This window comes from Sinocyclocheilus rhinocerous, unplaced genomic scaffold, assembly GCF_001515625.1.
Source record: "Sinocyclocheilus rhinocerous isolate Xijiao unplaced genomic scaffold, SAMN03320098_v1.1 scaffold1624, whole genome shotgun sequence".
Classification (NCBI taxonomy): Eukaryota; Metazoa; Chordata; class Actinopteri; order Cypriniformes; family Cyprinidae; genus Sinocyclocheilus; species Sinocyclocheilus rhinocerous.
In genome coordinates, this window is record NW_015639527.1 from 569,569 (window position 1) to 591,374 (window position 21,806).

The window sequence follows — 21,806 nt, forward strand, 5'->3', positions numbered from 1 at the left end:
ACGTTCTGCAGTTTATTTACTAATTGTTTAAGGCCATTTCGCGATTTCAATCATCATACAGTAACCAACAACAATCACCCCTTCCTCTTCTCATCGAAGACATGCGATGCAGGCCTAAACAGTCTCTCGCTGGTGCTTGTAATGATTTTTGCGTCTTTCTCAGACAGTTTTAAATGCTTCCACACTGCTGACTTGTGTGCTGCATTATAAAGAGCGCTCCTCTCACTCTTCGCTGGTTGCTATTTGATCGCGTCATATCATTGTTCGGTACCAAAGGGTGCCGCGACTAAAAAAAGGTTGGGAAACACTGGTCTAGGGATGCACCGAAATGAAAATTCTTGGCAGAAGCCGAAAACGAAGAAAATGAATCACTGGGCCGAATACCGAATACCGAATATGGTTTTTCGAGTTTTTTCCACAAGTATTTTGCCTTTTTTTTTTCACCATTGCATGAATTAAATAGCCAAAATGTGCTTTTATAATTCAAATAATTTCTGTTGCCGAACATTCGGTGCATCCCTAGTGTTGTCAAAGGAAAGATCCTTCACCTGCTCGAGTATTTCACCATCTGCTCTGAGATATCAGCGAGACATAATAGTCCCCATGTTCTGTCACTGCTTGGAAAGAATAGCACCATTTTCACACAATTCAAAGCCAAAACGGAGATTTGGTCTCCAGCTACTCATAAATCCTGTCTATTAAATTCCTCTTCCATGCATTCTTATTGCAAAACGCTTCAAAACCCAAAGCATTTACAATTCACTCACACTCTGCTATCTAATTAGGATCTGAACCTCCCCGTTGAGCTGCAATATCTTTATTTAAAAGGGAAAGCAAATAAACTATATTCCTTTTGATGACTTCAGGATTAATTGAAGTTGTTGCAGCTCTCTAAAGCTGGAAATAATGGTTATTTGCTGCAGGATAATATTTATTCTCATTCTCAATGAGTGTTTTCAGATTGGGTTTCTTTTCAGTTTGATTTTTATTTCTTATCAGCATTGAAAATGATCTTTCTCTCATATTTTCATATCAAAAATATTTGAGTTTTCAGATTGGATTTGAACAATAACTCCATTCAATTATATAGGACTGACTGTGTGATGCTATTACCAAAACCATTAACCTACATTTCAGATTCATTTATTAGTGATATCCGGCACCTAAAAGACACTGTGCGGTTTCACAACTCCAAGGTCATTGTAAGTTCATGATCCGTGAGGATTGCAGAACAGATGGTCTGTTGAATAAAACATTTTATATTGTTGCTGAGAAAATTAGTTTTCCAAAGTTCCATTTTCATCCAGAATACGATAGAAACTATAAATTTTATGCTTGGGAATTTGGTAACTCCTTTTACAGCAGTGTCTACAAAATATGTTTTTACCTCAGTGAACCGAAAACAAGCTAAACGCATAATCAAACATCTGAAATTCCCAAGTTTACCCCTACAAATGAAAGGATTTTGGATGAGTTCTTCTGACATTGAGCAGAAACGCTTGCAGTCTATGTTCCTCAAACGAGACTGTCATTATCATTAACTGTAGACTGAATGTGCGCAGTGGAAAGAGTTCTGGTACACAAATAGTTCTAGAACCCCGCAGGAGTTGATTCTAGGTCTAGATTCCTGAACCGCACAACCGTCCGTCCTGTCCTTTATCTGTGCCCCCATCATCCAGGTTGCCTACATCATTAGTTATGATATGTTTGGCTCTCCTGTGAGATGACAATGTGACATTTCCTCTAAGAAATCACATAGATATAATATACATTGATTGTATAGCTTAGTCAGTCAAAAATATGAGCTATATTCAGTATATACACTTCCTTTCACAATGTAAATGTCCCTAATTAGTTTAATGAGGCCATTTATGCAAGACTAAACTGATTGTGACATCATAGCGGGTACATTAACATATGACTGCGCACATTTACTGCGACTTCTGTAGAACAAAAAATAAAATATTTTGACAAATGTTTCAACTGTTTTTGTCCATTTAATGTAAGTCAATGGGTCCAATGTAAGTCAATGGGTCCAAAACTACATTTTGACTGTTTGAAAACAAAAAATCAGAATAGCTTCTTTGGTGTTCCACAGTAGAAAAAAGTCGCACCGTGTGGTAAGGGGTGAGTAAATGCTGATAGAATTTCCATTTTTGGTTGATCTATCCCTTTAATATCCCTTTAATGCAATAAAAGTTCAGAATAGCTTTATTTTGATGGAATAAGCTCTGTGGGCATTGTGGTGATGAGATTTGGGCACATAGTGCCAGCTCTCTGCATGGAGATCATCTTTCTCCATCGTGGCACGGCTCCATCAGCCAGGTGGTGGGCGGGAGACGGGGATGAGGGGTCTGTTGCCAGCCATAGAGCTTGTCTGGTTCATAGGTTTTGGGGGTTTGGCAGAGAGAGGTATATATAAAGCGAGAAAGGGAGGTAGAAAGATAAATAGAAAGGAGAAGGAGGGCACCCATATGCCAGGCGTGTTGATCTGCCACCAGCAGGCAGCGTGTCGTACATTAGGAGGGCACAGATCTTCGGTCAAACGCAAGATGTTCTGGTGAGAATAAACAGGCTCTTGGCCCGGTATGCGTGGGAGGGACCGAATTCCCAGAGAGTGTTTTAACAGCCTGTTTATATACGCTGCTTTTGAAGGCGGTATTTATGGTCGAGGTGATGAGTTATGTAGGCACGGTTACATTACTCAGATGATGAAGCCGGAGCTGGGATGATTTACAGTGACAGAACTCTCACACGTTAAATTATAGATGAAAGGGAATGGATCTGTGATGGTTAAACTGTGGTTTGTGGTTTATTACTTTTTAAATGATGCTCAGCATTTGGTGTCGCCCCTCTTTATACTTTTGCATGGCTTATGGGTAAACATCAGCCATTTGGAGCTTCTAATCAAAGTTGTTTTGGTGGGGTCAGGACTGGTTTCCAGGAGAACAGGCGAAGACAGAACAGCAGCTGTTCTGTGGAATGTTGTGAACGAACAGGTGAAAGAAAGAAATGATACTTTTGTTTTGATTAGCTGTGAGAGACGAGAAACTTTCACACTTTTCCACTTATGGGGACAGTCCCAAAAACCAGTTGTACTGCAAAAACACAGGTCAGCAACCAGTTCGGACTGAATTGTAACTAGGATTGTCATGATGTCCTCAACCTAGGCGAAATTTCATGATTCTCCACACATTATTCTATCGAACACATTCCATTTTTCCAAGTTTATATTTAGTTAACATTATTATTTTTTTTTGTTTAGTTAACAATATATAGTAAATATTTATTTAAAAAATGGTTTTAGTATTTTAGATTTAAATACTGATTTTTATATAAATATATTATTTATTTTATTAAGTCTTTATTGATTTAATTTAACAATATTTTCATATATTGTACCAAATAATTAATAATCATTAAATTATAATTAATTGAATATATTTTAAATGTAATATAATATTAAAGTATTATAAATACTAGTATGGTCTGCAGAAAGACTGAGTTGTGCCATTCTGCGAGCGATGGAAGAGTTTGCTTATGGGTCACTCTGCACCTCTAGGGTTTAAGCTGGAGACATCCTGACAGATAAGCCTATGGGGGTTGAGTGGGGGTTTAGTCTAAACTTCTCCTTGCACTTGCAGGGGTAAAGCCCCTCAGTCCAGGACAAATCTAAAGTAATAGTGGCTTATGGTCAGCAGGGCATGCTGTCCCCCTCTGGGCCGCCTGCCCTCTGTGCTATTAACCTTATTGCCTTGGATCTAGACTCCGTTTAAGTGCTGAAGGGTGGCCTGGAGCAGTTAAGACTTTGAAACTCCTCAGTATAAATTGATTATGAAACCAGCAGAAAAGAGCACTGTAAAAAAGCATTGTAAAGATTTTTTATTAAATTTGAGCAGTCCTTTACTGTAGCACTAATGCACCGACACGCCCTGATGCAGCTATAAAAACTGCATGAATCAGATTTCTGGCTCAGAAGACAATTTCAGTAGAACTTCGTTCAGACTTTGATGAGATGCATCCACAAAGTAGATTTATTATTCCAGAGCCTTCATTGTGACTATGTGAGCTGTTAATCTCCCTGAATTTCCCAAAATATTGAAGAGGTGCCAAGTTGCAAATGCATTTTTCTAGCAAATGCATATTAACCAGCCAAGCCGACCCGGTCTGTCCAGACGTGCATGTGGCTACGTGTGTGTCCGTGCAGTAATAATGAGATCACTTAGCCCGTCGAACTCCAGGGGTCAGGGAGACCGCTGACAGGGTGGGGTCATTCAGACACAAGCCTTCTGTCCCCGGGCTATTTAACTCTCTCACTACCTAATGAATTAATTAAAGCCAGCCACAAGTAACACAGATCAGACATATGAACACAAGGCCACCTCGGAGGGAGAGGAGAGATATGCAGTGAAGATAGTCATAATAAACTGCTGGGGGACAGAAAGAAAAAAAAGAGAGGGAAATGTAAAAGGAAACGAGAGAGTGTTTAGCTGAATGAGCAACAGGTGGTGCAAGGAGGAGTTTGGACTAAACCCCCACTCAACTTGATGAGCAGGGGTGCATCTGTGTGCTTTTGTATAGTCAGGGTTATGACCAGAGCAGACAGGACACGAGGGACAATGCAGCCCACCTCTGACACCCTAGGGGAGCCACCATCCACTTTCAATCATTGCCACCAACTCTGAGACATCAACAACTCTCATTTATCTCTCTGTAGTTACACCCCAGTTTACTTGGTTTGAATGTTAAATTAGTAGTTACATTTATTATTAGTACAGTTAATCATCATCATCTAAATAAATCTAAATATACTGTAATAATAAAATGGAAATAATATTAATAATAATATCTAAATACTTAACAATTATTATTATTTCAACTAAATACAATTCAATAATAATAATAAATAATAATCACAATAAATAATTCTTCTGCCAAGTAATATAGTTCATAATGATAATAATAGTTGCATATACATTTACCTGTGTGCAGCTCACACAGAATGTGGCTCATCCAATTAGATTTTAGAGTCTGAACTTTCTGGTTTATAACATTTTCATTTGCAGTTTTGCTTACTCATATCCCTCATATCCCTCAGTCATTTCACTCTGTGGTTGTGGTTAAATGAATGTGTAATCATTGTTGTTGACTTTGGGAGAGCCTGACCACCATAGGGTCTGTTTAATTGCATCTATTCATTTTCTTAACAGAGATCATAAAATTGTAATTGTCCATTTTACTGGCATACTAAATTGCAAGGTGAGTTTAAGTGCTTCCTGTAGGATGGCATGTTTTTTTTTAAATGCCCTTGATCCAGATCTGAACTTTAGCCTAGCATTTTTAAAACACCTCAGATCTGTAGAGTGGGGAAACAACAGTTAAGCTTAAAATGAAGTTAGTAAGCCTGTTTATGTGCTGTGATTGATGGGAACCGGTCATTGGAATGCTAAATTATTTTCCTTCCACTGCATATGTGACTGTGCAATCCATATACCCCGAGAGTTTGTGCAGGCACCAGCCCTGGGATGATTGATTGCCTCTCTCGCGTTGGCATTGCCAGCTGGCATCGGAGAGATGGGAGAGAGCAATGGGCCAGGATATTGGTCTGTTTTAGAAGGTAGGAGGGCATAGACACACACACTGCCAGCAAAAGCAATACTTGCTTAAGCTGTTACATTTCCGTTGGCCTTTAATTCCTTTTACTGGTTTTGGTCCCTTACAGTAACACAAATCCGGCCCAGTTCTTTTCCTGTAAATTTAAAAATTCGAGGTCACAAAAACTGATCACACAAAGATTCCGGAACAAAAGATGACAAGTAGTTTCAACCAATCAAATTCCCCAGCCAATCTAATCAAAAAAAGGAGACGGCGCACGTCTCAGCCTGCACACATTTGTGACGTCTGTTTCAAAAGCATATAATTCTCTACCTAGCTCCTTTAAGCAGACGGGCTCACCTTGAAGGATCAGAGGATTTTGGATGAACAAGAATGCTTCCCCAAACCCCTGGGAGGACAGGCTTCAACGTCAAGCCTTATCCCGAGACCTGTCCTACTGATATGCTTTGACGCATCATGCAGAGCGCTCTCAGAATTTGACTGCTCTGCTGATTTCAGTACCACGTGTGGTGTGGTAAAAGAGCACTGTAGTTGTTAAATTCCATTTACAAGCTCTCTACTTGTTTTCGTACAACAGCATGAAAGCTTTTGACAGTATATTTGATGCAGGTTTCATGCCATTTAACTCCTTCAAAAGCAGCATCAAGTCCACATTTGTGCTTCTCTGTGTATTACATAAGCTAATCTTTTGTTTTATGCACATTTCTGTAGAAAGTACCTGTCCTAAAATCAATAAATTTATTTCGCATCAGCTTTCCAACCTCAAGCGATCCTCAGGCAAGAACTGGCTGTGTTTACCAAATCATTTTTTTCCCCCAGAGCTCCCAGCAACAGCTGCAGTCTTAAGTTTTATATATATATATATTAGGGATGTTCCGATCAGGATTTTTGCAGCCGATACTGAGTACCGATTTCTTGTCATGGTGATCGGCCGATACCAATGCCGATTCTGATACTTCAAGCTTTATATAGACGGTTTCATCGGGCGCACGTGCCTGGCCCGAAGTTAACTTCCGGTCTGTGTTTGTTTATCAGTCTGGCTATGGCGCCGGCTACAAACGCAGTTAAAGTTAAGGTGATGACTGCTGGCAGAGAATGAATTTGCATGTTCAGTAAGTCCGTCTGATTTACACAGCAAACATATTTTGCTTGTTAACAAAAATAATCTAGAGGGACTACTTAGCTGTTGTTATTGATTCTGTTTGGAAGTCTACCGGAAGTTAAGTTAGGGCCACAAAAGCGCGCATGCGCAGTAACGTTTGTTTATGTTATTGCAGTTCATTTAGTCATTTAGCAGACGCTTTTATCCAAAGCGACTTACAAATGAGGACAATAGAAGCAATCAAAACTAACAAAAGAGCAACAATATGTAAGTGCAAATGACAAGTCTCGGTTAGCCTAACGTAGTACATGTAGCAAGGTATTTTTTTTATATATATAAAGGTTTATTTAAACATTATCCAATAGTATACTGTGGAGGACAAAATAAACATTTAATTAAAAAAAAAAAAACATTTAAACTCCTAAAAGAACTAATTGGAGTAGTTTGATGCAACTCATTAGGTTTAGTTTAACATTGTCCAATGTTATAGTGAGGACAAAATTAATAGAAACTCCAACATGGAGAAGTCTGATGTAACACATAAGGTTTAATACTGTCCAATAGAAGACTGAAGAGGGAAAAAGAAATAGAAACATTTAAACTACTGAAAGAACAAAACAGTTCGGTCATGGTTATATCCACAAGCGCTGCGGATAATCCGCGGTTGGGGTAATAAAAAAATGCATTCTGATTATTTGTGGGTGGGTCGCGGGTGGATAAAATAAATCATAAATGATGCAAATATTAAATACATTTTTTTTAAATACATTTTTTTCATGAGGCAGACGATTTCATGTGTGTGTGTGTGTGTGTTCGGAGTAAAGCCTGTGTTAATGCTACTGAGTAGGCTAATATGGCCAAAGAAGATATTTTGTTTTATAAATAAATGTTGATTTAAAAGCAGCCCACGATCAGCGTATTATGTTACCGTTACCCCCCCCAGCTCCTAAAAGCAGCCCACGATCAGCGTATTATGTTACCGTTACCCCTTACAGCTCCGACGAGGTTTTGTTCCATCCTCCACGCTGTGACAACTCACAAAAGACTATTTTTAGCCATGCAGCACGGAGAGCCGCTTCAGAAACGTAGGCTGACGGCTGGCCGGTATAAACACAAGCACTGACTAGAGCGGCCGTGATCAGCTTCGGTTCCCGTGGAGTCGTAACGCGCCGCAGACATGTGCAGTGAGGTGCAGATCAGCTCTAACGTCACTGAATCTGCTGTTAAAAATGAACCATCCATTCATCATTTCATCATGCAAAACATACATGACAAATAGCGAATTTTTCATTGTTTCTCGAAACGTCATAGCATTTCTACACCGGCGATGACATGACTGCGGCGCCAAATCATTTATATCCCCATGCATCATGTACGTCATCACGCGTTGACGTCATCAAATTGCGATCGGTTCGTGAGATCGTCCAAGTTAGTGAGTACCAATCGAGTCATAAAATGTGATTATCTGCCAATAACGATCTCCGGCCGATCGATCGGAGTATATTATATATATAGAATAGAATTTTAATATCCGTATTGGCCAGAGTATTTTAATCTATCAAGTCTATATGACCACTGTCATAATCTAACTGCAATCTTGTGGTTGAGGTCTCATTTGTTGGTCTGCAGTGTTGCAGTGACAATCACACAAGTAAACAAAAACAAATTTAAAAAAAGTCCCAGATCACCTTAATTCACCCTGCTGGCTCATTTTGGACCGTTGGACATTTCAGTTTCCCCAGATGGCTGTGGATCACTATTGGGGGACGTTTCATTAGCAGAAAGGGGGGTGTTGATGGACAAAGACAAAGTTTGGTTCCTCCTCTCATTAAGCTCGAGAAGTGCAGACCATCACTAGATTAAAGTAATCCTCTTTCTTTCCAAAGACCATGTCTCTATTAGCCTCCACCGTGGTTTGCCACACACGCCGGATTAGACCACATCACTAATGGACTTATTGTTGTCGGTATCTGCATACAAAAAGACCAGCTATGGGGGGGCCTGGGGCTCTCCTCCTGGATGTTCCATCAATACAGAGATCCTCCCATCCCTCATCCCCTTATCTCCTCTACTTTTGTTCTCCACTCAGGCGTTTTGTGGGCCAGCGTTGTGTCCAGCGGCGCAGGGACTGGTAACGGTTTGCACACGCAACTACCCAAGCACTGAATAATGATGAGTTTACAGTAGGGTGAATGTGTTAGACAGTCAGCCACCCACAGAGCAGCTGTTTTCCCTCCAAAACACTTGATTGAAGTGGTTTTGTAGCTTCAGTTGTTGCGAAACGCTTCATAATACAATGACATTGGGACGTGAGGGAGGTTATGCCAATGGTTTGAAGCTGACCGCTTATTAGGCTTCAAAGATGAGAAAGGCTTGTCTGATTTAGTTTAGATAATTTATTCTGATAAAAAAGGATTTGATCTGTAAGTGCTAACAAATGTATTGTTAAAGAGCTAAAACAGCCAAGATTAAGTGTTATTGTGTTTGGTGGAGAATTAGAATGCCTCCATTGAAGTCTAGATTCCATAACAAAAACATAGTGATGTAAGCAACTGAAACTTACCCATATTGCATTGCAAATGTGACTGACAGGCAAAATGATTTCTTAAAACTGTAGTAGACTATATGGTGGAGAGGATAGCCCACCCTAATATGAAAATTCTGCCATTCCAAAAGTATGAAAAATCATACTTTAAAAAATATTTTGAAAATTTGCTCTCTTTTTTTTTAAACTATAGTATTTTTTTTTCCAATTATAGTATGTTATACTATTATAGTATTTATTAATATTTTGTGTTTTTTCTTTTATAGTTTCAGTTTTCATTTTAACTTTGTTTTAATAATTTTGTTATGTGCTTTTGTCGTTTTTATTAGTTTTTTAAATGTTTTTAAATAAATGAAAATAAAATTTTAATAAAATTACGTTTTTAAATATTTCTATATAGCTTTACTTTTTTATTTTAGTTTTGGTAATTTTAGTTCTTCAGTACTTCACAGTTTCAGTTAGGTCCTGAAGAAAAATTTAATTAAAAAAAAATATATTTTTCTTTTATTTTAATTTTATTTTCGGCTTTATTGCAATTAATGAAAACATTTTTAGATTTAGTTTTGGTTAACAACAACACTGGAACATTTTAGCAGTTTTTGTCCAAACAAAGGAAGTCCCTGGGCCCAAAACAACATTGGACATAAAATCTAAATGTCTTTTAAGTTCCACCAAATAAAGAAAGCTGTAAAGGTTTGGAATGACATAAGGGTAAGTAAATGCCAAAATTATTATTTTTAGGTGATCTACCCCTTTAAAGACCCCATCTAGCGTCAGACCAGAGAGCCTGCGATTATCTCGAGGATCGAGCTGAATCTTGTGTATGAACTTCCTATTGAGGGCTCTGAAGGGTTTAGACATGAACACATTTCTAAAACAGTTTTCAGAAGAAAGATTATGTGTGATGGGCATCAACCATTCGAATATTCTCAAAAAAACATTTACTGAATCTTCATGCAGTCTGAGTGCACATTTGAAATGACTAGATTGTTTCCCTCCCTGATGGCCATCTCTTCATTAGTCTTCTCTGTATGAAACACCACCTCTCTGTCATTTAAATGAGGCTGGCGTACCCTGATGTAGCTAACATGGGCTGCTTCAGACAGCTGCTGGTGGGACAGTGATTAACAGTGAATGGGGTGGAGGTTAGAGTCGATTCCTCTGGCTCTGTGCCTCTGGATCCCACCGTTAAATGCCCCCTCTTCCTCCTCCTCCTCCTTTCCTGGATAACGACACCCACCTCCAGCGCTGCACATGCGGCTTTGCCCATAAAGAATACTCATTTATAACTTCAATTTGTCGCCCTGACATGGCGAGGGCTAAAAGGTTTCGGGGAAGACCAGACGGGCCTGTTTATGGGCAGTTAAGAGCCTTGAAATGATGTACCTTGGCAGCACGTCTCATACATCTCTCCATCTCTCATTCTTTCCGTCCCTCATATAGAATGCATATCATTTCATCAGGCTGGATCGGTGTGCTGGGTAGCGCTTTTGGATCGTAAAAAGATGAAATATCACTGTTATTTCTTGACACAGTGTCTGCCGCTGCAGCTAAGGGTTTACGAGCATTGTAAAGCTGACTTGTGTCCTAGAACATGCAACCCAAAGATTGCAGTGATACAAACATGTATTTATTTATTTATTTATAAAGTTCCTTTCTTTCTTGTGTATTTAGAAGTTGCTTATTTATTTACTTGTTTTTTTAATGCAGATATTTTAAATGGTATTTTAGTTATTTACTTGTTTTTGTATGGTTTGTAGATAAATCAAAATTTTTTTATTTATTGCATGTGTATGTGTGTATATATATGACTTAGATATTGCAAGTGCTATTTATTTCTTTCCCTATTTACTTGTTAGTTTGATGTTTTATGCCCGCTATTACAGCTGCTGTTTATTTGTTTATAATATGCAAAAACAAAAAACAAATAAGTGCTTTAATCTTTTTTTTGTTAGTTTAGTTTAGTATTTTATTTTATTTATTTTTATTATTTTGCTTAATTATATTTATTTGGTTGCTTGTTTGTTTGCTTGTACAGCAGACGCTATTTTATGTAGAAAACAACTTTTTTTTTTTACTGCTTATTTGTGTTTAGCTTTACTTCAGTTTTTTTTCTATTTAAACCAAAGTTGTCAATGGTTGTGAAACCGCACAAAATTGGTAATTTAGCTTTAAGCCTTTTCACTTGGATTGTGTGTCCTGTTTAATATACTTTTAGCCCTTAAGCTGTTACGAAACCTGAATATTAATGTCAGCCTGGTGGGTCCGAGCGTTTCTCACACATGGAGGAATTTATTTTTCGTGCATAGTCACCACATCAGTGCATCCAGATGCTTTTCATCAATGAGCTGTGAAAGAGAGAGATGGAGAGAGTGAGGGATCCCAGCTGTTGTGTTCTAACAGGACTCAGGTGATGGCTAAGCAGCAGAGACAGCATCTGAATGAACGTCGAGATGATGACAAACACGCACATGCTAATGCCACCAAACAAAAGCCGAAAGAGACAGAAAAAAGTGAGTATGGCGTACAAGCAGCGTTGATTTCCCACTGTCCCCAAGGCAATATCAGTCTGGGCTTCTGCCCTGAGCTCGCACCGGGCTCATTATGTCTAGAGAGGCCTCTTTGATCCTATCGGGGTTTGGGATGATGAAACGTCGAAGGCAGCAGATCGCTGTGTGTGTGTGTGTGTGAGCGCACACTGTAGTGTGTATTTGTGTGTGGTGGAGGGGATGTTATCTGGTGGGGGTAGGAGAGAGGGACAGATGTCCAAGCTGCACGTGCCTCAAGCGTCAGATCCAACCCCCAAACTCCCGTTACCTCTCCACCCCTCTTCGCTCCTGTACCCCGCCCCCCCAAAACTTCTGTCAGGAGCCGGTCCAGCCCGTGGGTCCATCGGCGGCAACAGATGTGTTCGGCACGGGGCCATACTGACGCTAATATGACTGTAGAAGACCTCTGAAATCCAACTACTTCCAAGCTGCTGTGGCATCTCATAGCCAGAAGATAGGAAACCTGATCTAGATCCTCTTATCCTCTAAAGTGTCATTGATGGCAGAGAAGATTAGAGTTTAAATTCCTCAAAATGTCACAGGTTCTTCGAGTTCTTTTGCTTGCAGTTGTGGGCCGGTCTGATATATTGTTTCCTGCCATAACTGACTGCAGGGCAGAGGCTTAGCCACATCTATCCAGAGATTTGGAGTAAGATATTGAGATGTCCTTTCAAGTGTGCCAGAGACAGGTGTATTCAGGAGAAGTACTCTTTCTCAAAGCTGCTGTAATTGTGTTGACTCCACAAGGGAACTCTTCACTAAAGAGAACAGAAGGAAATCACTCATACACTGAGACAGCTCAAGAGAAACCCATTAAATATCTCGCTGTAATATTTTTAGTCACTACTTGGTTGCCCATGAGGACCCATCTTTTTCCCAGGACATATTTTTATGAATATGTTTGCGTGTTTCTTCAATTTCTTTGTAAAAAGGATCTGTACACACTGTTAAAGCTCTAAATTTTATGCACCAAATGCAGTGTTTCGAACTCTTAGTCTATATCTGTGTAATATCTATATACACTACAGATGAAACGTTTGGGGTCAGATTATATAATAGACAAATTAATACTTTTATTTGGCAAAGATGCATTACATTTATCAAATGTGACATTCAGTGAATTTATACTGTTATAAAATATTTCTGTTTCAAATAAATGCTTTTCTTCTCTACTTATCAAAGAATCCTGAAAAAAAGTGTTACAGTTTCCACAAAATTAAGCACTGTTTTCAACATTGATGATAATAAGAAATGTTTCTTGAACACCAAATCAGCATATTAGAAAAATCTGTGAAGGATCATTTGACACTGAAAACTGGAGTAATGGCTGAATAAATTCAACTTTGCTATCACAGGGATAAATTACATTTTAAAAATATTAATACAGAAAAAAACTATTTTAAATTGTAATAATATTTCAAAATATTACTGTTTTTACAGTATTTATGATCAAATAAATGCAGCCTTGATGAGTATAAAAGACTTCTTTAAAAAGTCCCCCAGGGCTTTTTTTAGTAGTGGTGGGTGTCTGTCTGAGTGAAAGTTTTTTTTTCCTTTTCCTGCCTCAGGCCTTCTTTGGTCTAGGGTGGTCAGGGGTGGTCTGTTGTGGATAAGTGGACATCCAGGGGGCTGGAGGACAAATGTGGCCATTTAAAGAAGATGAGAGGATTGAGGGGCCAGCGGACAGGCCTAAAGCTCTCCATATGTCCACACACGCAGATAATGATTAGCATTATACCTCATCAGTCAGATAAATCAATAGCCTGCCAGTCAGCTACCACCTGTTCACCTGATTATGCATGCTAAACACACATAGCTTGAATTTGAAGTGAATAGAGTGAGAGTAATTAAATAGTATGAAATCATAAACATGTAAGATGCATCATTGGGCACCTGTCCATTCGTAAATCAAATTCACCTTGGAGGGAGTGGTGCAGATTTTTAATATCAAGGCACATGGATTAGAGCTTGTAAAAGTGATATTGACACAGTTCATGATTTCCTGACCCAAATTTAATAAGATAAATGCCTCGTAATGATCATGCGCTGAGATTACAGCCCATGTCTGCTTCGATGAAGCCGTCTTCAGCCGGCGCTTGTCTATGTGTATGTCTGAGTATGTGACGGATCGCTTCATGCAGAGAGGACAGATTGACAGATGACCAGCTCAAATGCCGAAAGCGCCCCTGTGAACGTAAACCTTTCATCACTGAGAGAGAGCCATTTGTCATTTCTCCTCGTACATTTGAATATTAGATTTCTTTCATGAGGGCTCGTAAAACACACGCTTTCAGGCAACAAAGTAACATGCTTTTGAGTGCCTGATCACACTTGACGCTATACCGTTCATTAGGTGTGAGTGATTGCTAAGTGGATGCATTTGTGCGTTTAGTCTAAACTTCTGCTTTGTTGAAGCTGAAAAAGGTCTCGAAAAAACATAAAGACAACCTGTGGTCATATTTAGAGCTACTTTAAATGCACATTTCAGCAATCCAGACTGGTTGTAATGCTGAAAAAGACCTCAAACAGACCAGTCTCCGCTTCTAAATTAATTTCGTAAAGCCTTTCACCTGCCGCTTAGTGAGTGACTCAAACAAACAGACTCATGACTTTATAGACAGCTGCATTGGGTGCAAGTGAAAACCCCCAGCAGAGTCATATGCTGGTGGTTTTAAGGGATACCTTACAATGTCAGAGATCCGACTTTAAAATTAATGAAGGAACTGGGATGAAGAATTGATTTTTGAGAGGGGAAAGGTTGCGAGTCGGGGGATTCATTAGCCATGCCCCACAGAATGCAGCTTTAGTGGCAGCCGAGGGAGGTAATTGAAGTGGACTGCAGCGCTCACGGGTAGGATTACACTGACTTTGTTTTCAGAGAAGATAGAAAGATGGAGAGAAGGAGAAGGACCCCCCCCCAAGGCCGACATAAGGGGTCGAAGGTCATAGTCCTAATTAGTGTTGTCACGGTACCAAAATTTCCGTATTCGGTACCAATACCAGTGAAAATCCACGGTTCTCGATACCAATTTCGGTACCAAAGCAAAACACAAAAACATGCTAATTGAACAACATTTTTATTAATAACGTTAAAAATTAAATGAACAAAATCAATGCCATTCTTTATACTTATTTAAAATTGTTTCAAGTTTTTCCACAAGTAATAAAAGTAAGTTAGTCCTAATCCTTCATCCCTAGGGTTTATGGGTAATTGGCAGTCTAATCAGGGTTTATAGAAGCTCTCTTGGTCAGATATGTTCCAGGACTAGTTTAAAAATATACCCTTTCCCACCTGTTAAAGAGTCATTTGTACCTTATCTTAAGGTCATGATTGTCAAGATAGGAACAAGAGAAGATGATACTTACTTTTTATTGGCTTAGCAAGCACCTCTAATAATTATAGTGAGATTGCTTGTTTACTAGTAGCCGTGGCAAGAATGGGAAAGTTCACGAGAACTTCATTTTCCTTCTGATCCGTGGGTGCCTTTCTCAGGGGAACTGGATCTGTTGTTGACTTGACAGGGCAACATTAGATTTCCATAAGCCCACAGGACTCTCCTCTTCAATGCTGTTTATATGCATGTGAGTGCATGTGTGTGAAAATTAATTAGTTGAAAGCTCACATACAGTGTGTTTCGGGACCGGTTCATGGGGGTTAATTAAAGCTGCAGGTAGGGCCAGGGATTCAAACTTGCTCAAATAGATTCGACTAACGCTCAGTGCCCTGCTGACTAAAATCTTGTGAAGATGTTTAAGACTTGCTTTGAAAACATTACTGATGTTGTTTTGGCGTCTAATAAAGCAATAAGCCATGAGAGGACACGCAGCACAGTTATTTTACCATGATTAAGGGGGGTTTTATATATATATATATATATATATATATATATTGCTGTTATAAACCCTTACAGCTTTTATAGCTGTAGATACAGTGGGTACGGAAAGTATTCAGACCCCCTTTTTTAGCAAATGGCTGCAATATAACAAAGAGTGAAAAATTTAAGGGGGTCTGAATACTTTCCGTACCCACTGTATATTGTTATGTTGAGCATAATATTAAATTCTACTGATGTTTGATCACACGTATATGTGTTTGTATGCTGTTTCTTAAAAGCATCATAGACATAACAAATTGGGAATCTCTCTGGACCTTGACCCACTGGTCTGTATTTTAGGGATTCTTTCATATAACACCTGGAGATCTTCTAAGATCTAGCTGCTCAAAATTGTATTATTTACTGCCAGATGCTGCATACGTCTGCATACATCAAGGGGAAGTCGTGGCCTAATGGTTAGAGAGTCGGGACTCGTAACCCAAAGGTTGTGGGTTCGAGTCTCGTACCGGCAGGGATTGTAGATGGGGGGAGTGAATGTACAGTGCTCTCTCCCACCTTCAATACCACGACTGAGGTGCCCTTGAGCAAGGCACCGAACCCCCAACTGCTTGCCGCAGTAAAAAAAAAAAGGCTGCCCACTGCTCCGGGTGTGTGTTCACGGTGTGTGTGTATTCACTGCTGTGTGTGTGCACTTTGGATGGGATAAATGCAGAGCACTAATTCCAAGTATGGGTCACCATACTTGGCCACATGTCCCGTCACTTTCACTTTCATACTGCTGCAGTGGATTTCTGAAAAGCCACCAACAAAGACACAATAGAGTAGACTAAGGGTGTATTGGACATTGTGCCATTTGAAGCCTTGAGGTTTTTTCCCTTAAAAACAAACCATTTCAGTTTTACAAAACTTGGGACCCTTTTCTCTCCCATTTGGGAGCTAACTTGGGAGACAGTTTGAGATGGACACTGAAGAACGTGGCATTACATGGACCGAATTTTTATTACTACTATCATTACTATTTTTGTCTTTTCCTGGCAATTGCTTTGCTCTCGACTGTATGATTGTATGATTGTTTTACTACGACTCCTCTGAAGATGACTGTTATTCATGTGTTTTTTTTGTATGTTGTTGTTGCTCTTCTTGCAAATAAAGGGGAAAAAACTGCTAGTAAACTAAAGCCCGGTTCAGACTACATAATTTTTTTTGTCGTTTACGACAGTCAATGTGTCAGATTATGCGATTTTGACTCCTAAAATCTTGTTGTGTCGTGAACAAGAAACATGTCAGGCTACACATTGCTACCCGGCCATTCATCGCTTGCCATCTTTAACGACGTGCGTGTTGTCATTGATACGGTGGGACTAGACAGAGCGTAAACAAACAATGGCTACCAAACAGCGTGTTTTGCCCTGTCTTGTAATCAGAAAAGCCCAAATAAGAAAGCAAACCTGACAGTGGACACAAATCTGGATTACATGAAGAGGACAGTATGGACTGTCAAAGAGAACGGAGGTAAAATAGTTTTTATTTGACTTTTTTTTTAAATGCAGGAGTATTATTGCCATAGCTCCACGAACATTTCCTCTATTGTAAAATTCCACTTAGCAGGACCGATACCATTGTCTCTTTTCCATTTCAGGCTTGTTTAAAACCATGTACGAAGGAGCTTCTGTGCTTCTATTGACCAGTGTCACAGATGTGACGGAACTCGTTGTGGACGACGGAGAAAAAAAATTTAAACAGTTTTTTTAATAGTTTTTTCCTATTTTAAAATGCGACGTCAGTAGACATCCAATTATACTCATGTTTGTCAAGCAGGAATGCCACCATCATTCACCATGACATCCTCATGAAATGTAATGTATATTAAAGCTTGACGCCACTCCATCGTATACATTTGAAGGGAAGGAAATAAAAACAGCAGCAGCTGACAGACATCCATTAGAGGTGCAAAGAGGGGCGCCCCAAATAGCTAACGCTAATATCTGCCTGTTCTGTTGTCCTGCTTTAGATTCATCAACAATATATATTCACTAGCACATGCTCTGAGAGCTTCATTCATCAAACCAAACTCTCCAGCCTGCCTCGATGACATTGTAGCGACATTGGCGCAGTAATTTAGACGTAATGGCCGTACATTATCCATCTTAAAGTGAAAGCGTACACGCTGATTCACTTACACCCACGTAAACACATCCTATGCACCAATTAATTCTCACCCATAATTAATAGTCAAAAACAAATTTGATTCCAACTGGTGTCAGGCTGTTTTTTGTCCATGTGTGGCTTTTCAGTTTGTTTTGGCCATAATAAATCTTGCATTATATCGATCCATAGCGCCTCTATAGCGATTTGTGATTCGTAATCTCGAGGACCCGCCGCAGAAACACTCCAGTTCCTCTGCTCATCAAGAGGTATTAGAGACCTTGAGATAGCATCAAACTCTCACTAACCGCTCGCGGTGCTGAAGGACAGACGGTGTCTCCAAGCCGTAAACCTTGACTGTGGTGCCATCGATCTATTATGTGCATGACAATGATAAATTTTGGCAGATAAGACTAATGTCTTGCATTTAGGAGAGTATTCATAACACTCATACACATTTATCTTAAAATGCTAATGTGTAATGGGATAATTTTAAGGACAGTGGGACTGTGAACATGCTTAATTTGTTGTTATATACAATAGATATGGTTTGACCTGAATAATTTTCAAAGATTAAAAAAAAAAACATTATATTCAGTTAATGGCTTGAAGTGTTACAAAGTTATTATTGTGAATTATTTTTGCAGATACAAATTTCACACATACTAGATCTTTGCTAAACCCACCAGTGCTGTCTACAATTGAGATACCACCACTTGGACTGGTTTAATATGCAAAAATTTTACCCCATCATCTCTCTGTAATTAATTTATCATTGTTAGGGCTTGATGTGCAAATTATGGCACAAAGTTCAACCTCCGCAGCTTCAGAAATCTGCCTCTATGTTTGGAAGCGTTCAGAAAGTTTATGTAACACTTCTGATATGCCGGTTTCAGCTGTAACAAAAAAGTTCTCTCCGCTCTCAAACTTTTCAGATTGTGTGATTTTGAGGAGACGTGTGAAGTGTTCAGGTTAAGAGATGGCGTGAAAAAAGATGGATGGGAAGAGAGAAATGACTGCCTTCGGACTGTTATGAGACCTCTGTCAGTTTGATTTGATTACAGAATTTGGAGAGGTTCAGGTCAGTCAAGAGAAAAAGAGAACGGGAAAGGATGGAAAGTACATTTGCTAAAAATAAGAGAAATGTATTTAAACACCTTGTATAGCCTAGAGACGCTAGAGCAACTGTGTGGTACTTATGTATGTATTTATTTATTTATTTATTTATTTATTTATTCATCCATCCATCCATTTGAGTCTTTTCAATAAAAAAAAACTTGTCTATTTTCACACACACACACACACACACACACAAACACAGTATGTCTATTAGAAAAACACCTTGGCCTAGAGACGCTAGAGCAACTGTGTGGTACTTATGTATGTATTTATTTATTTATTTATTTATTTATTCATCCATCCATCCATTTGAGTCTTTTCAATAAAAAAAAACTTGTCTATTTTCACACACACACACACACACACACACAAACACAGTATGTCTATTAGAAATTTAATAGTCTTTCTTATTTCAGAGTAAGAAAAATAATGTGTATTAAACATCTTGGATACATTTTGCATAAAAATGTTCCATATGAAAATGCTTTGTTGTGTTTCTATTGGCCTTGAGATAAATTTGAAGAGTTGAGAGGTTGTGCGGTAAACCTTTATATGGAGATGGGCGTGTCTTATGCTAATCACCAACAGCAGGCACACGCCCCCCTCATTTAGAATAATTCATCAATAAAGAAAGAGGATGAAAAATTTCTATGGAAGCTTGCTTCCACCACAGGATAAAAATAAAGGTTATTGCAACTTTTTCTCACAATTCAGACAGAATTTAAAGAAAAAAGTCAGAATTACGAGATATAAACTCAGAATTCTAACTTTTTTTGCAAGAAAAAATAGAATTATGAGATATAAAATTGTGAAAATATTCAAAATTTAATCTTTTTGAATAGAAACGGATTTCTTTAAATTTTTCCTTTTGTGAAGCTGACAGAAATTGAAATGCGAATGTGTTCTGTGTGAATAAGCAGAAAGCAATTATTAGTGAATGAAAAAAAGGAAAGGTGAAATTGCTGATTTATCAAGATATGAAAAAAATACAATAGGATTTTGCTAGCAGAATTTCTTCAGGCACTATTTAGTGTCTGCTGCCTGTTTTAGTGTTCGAGTTCAGTCTGTTCCCTCTGGCTATAAAGGGAACTTTTAAATTTCCTTCTCTCATGGCTTGCCGACTAAAACAGGGTCCTATTTCAGTGGATTTATTTGCTGTCTGAGCTCTGGATATTGTGTTCTGAGTGAGAGAGCCGTAGTTTGGTTCATTTTTGGATCTGATCCAGCACAATATCGAAAGCCTTCCACTTCATCCGCTCTATCTGAATGCAGACCTTTCGCTCTGGGCCACAAACACCAATTGGAAACGTGCAGCTGCAGAACGATTTTGAGGGGCTGATAAAGCACTGGTCAGTTTAAAGTATTGGCAGTGCTGGCACTAAGGAATCTGATAAATGGCAATAAAATGGAAATCCAGATTGAGAGGAGGAACTGATATCATCAGCCACAAAGGTGCAGGAAGGTCGATTGAAGGATATTTGTGCTGCTGGTTATTGCCTATGTTGCCATTTTTGTGTTTGCATGCGCTGTATGTGTTTTTGCACACACTGTCATTCTTGTGTTCTGTTTGGGACTTTTTTTGCCAGTATCAGTAACAAAAAAGGGTGGTTTTGCCAGTGTCTAACTGATTTAATTATTCATAGTAATGTGTTAGAGGAAACAATGCATTATTTATTAGGCTGACATGGACAATGAGCAAATTAAGACCAGGGGGAGAACAGGACAACATTGCAAACAAATTAAACCAGGAAAGCCAACTAACAAAATGATTGCAAAGCGATAAACTAATATCCCAAAATGTTGCTGCATAGCACAATAAAGTGTAGCTGTTTGTGGAGTTATTATATTGTGATATTATAGTGATCGTCAATCCCAGTTGCTGATCATTTTAGTCTTTTCTCCCGGTTTCTTCAGTTCTCCGGGATGATTTCCGACAGACCCCCAGTGATGTGGTGGTGGCAGCAGGGGAGCCGGCAGTGATGGAGTGCATCCCTCCACGAGGCCACCCAGAACCCACTATCTCCTGGAAGAGGAACAATGTGAAAGTGAACGACAAGGATGAGAGGATAACGGTGAATGTCCTCATTTCTCTCATCTCTTTTTCTTTCTTTCTATACATTTTCAAATAGGCCTACGTGTCAAATAAATACCATTCTTGTTCTATTTATCAAAGAATCCTAAAAAAATATACATCATGGTTTCCACAAAAATATTTAGCAGCACAATGTTTTCAACATTGGTGATAATAATGATAAGAAATGTTTCTTGAGCACAAAGTCATCATATCTGAAGGATCATGTGACACTGAAGACTTAAAATATTAAAGAGTAAAGTAACATTAAAATAACATTTTTATTGACTCTAGAATGAATCTCAATTTCAATGTACTTTATTATTTTTTTCCATCTAATATTGACAAAGCGTGGAAACAAATCACTTTTGAATAGAAGCAAAAACATATGTATGGTAACATTTTGAAAAACAAAGGAAGAAGTTCAGAGAGGACATTACTCTTAATAACTCAAACAAACATGCACAAACTAACAAATAGGAATTTATATATATATATATATATATTAGGGCTGTCATCGTTAACGCATGTGATTAATTTTACAATCCTTAACACGTTCAAATAATTTAACGCAAAGTTACTGAAGCACAATTTCTATTCTAACCCTTTAACCCAATTTTGCTTCTCTGCTTGCGATTAGATGATTTTAAGCCGCTAAACTCCGGGAAATTTTTCAGTCCAATGATCCAGTAAGCGAATGCATTCAAACAATCCGTCCAAAACAGCGCTAATATAAAGGAAACCAGGCTGATTACATCAGAGATTGCAGAGAGAACAGAGACTCGTGTTGCGTTTTCAGTGAATTATTAATTCCAGTGTGTTT

The 21,806-nt window shown here is 38.7% G+C and overlaps 1 protein-coding gene across 1 annotated transcript in view; it reads left to right on the forward strand.

The window, feature by feature from the left end:
• LOC107751391 (roundabout homolog 2-like) overlaps positions 1-21,806 on the forward strand; it is a 79,943-nt gene that overhangs the window by 15,970 nt on the left and 42,167 nt on the right. The window contains exon 3 of the mRNA XM_016567113.1: positions 20,827-20,984. Within this exon, the coding sequence (XP_016422599.1) occupies positions 20,827-20,984 (158 nt within the window). The remainder of the gene's footprint in view (positions 1-20,826; positions 20,985-21,806) is intronic.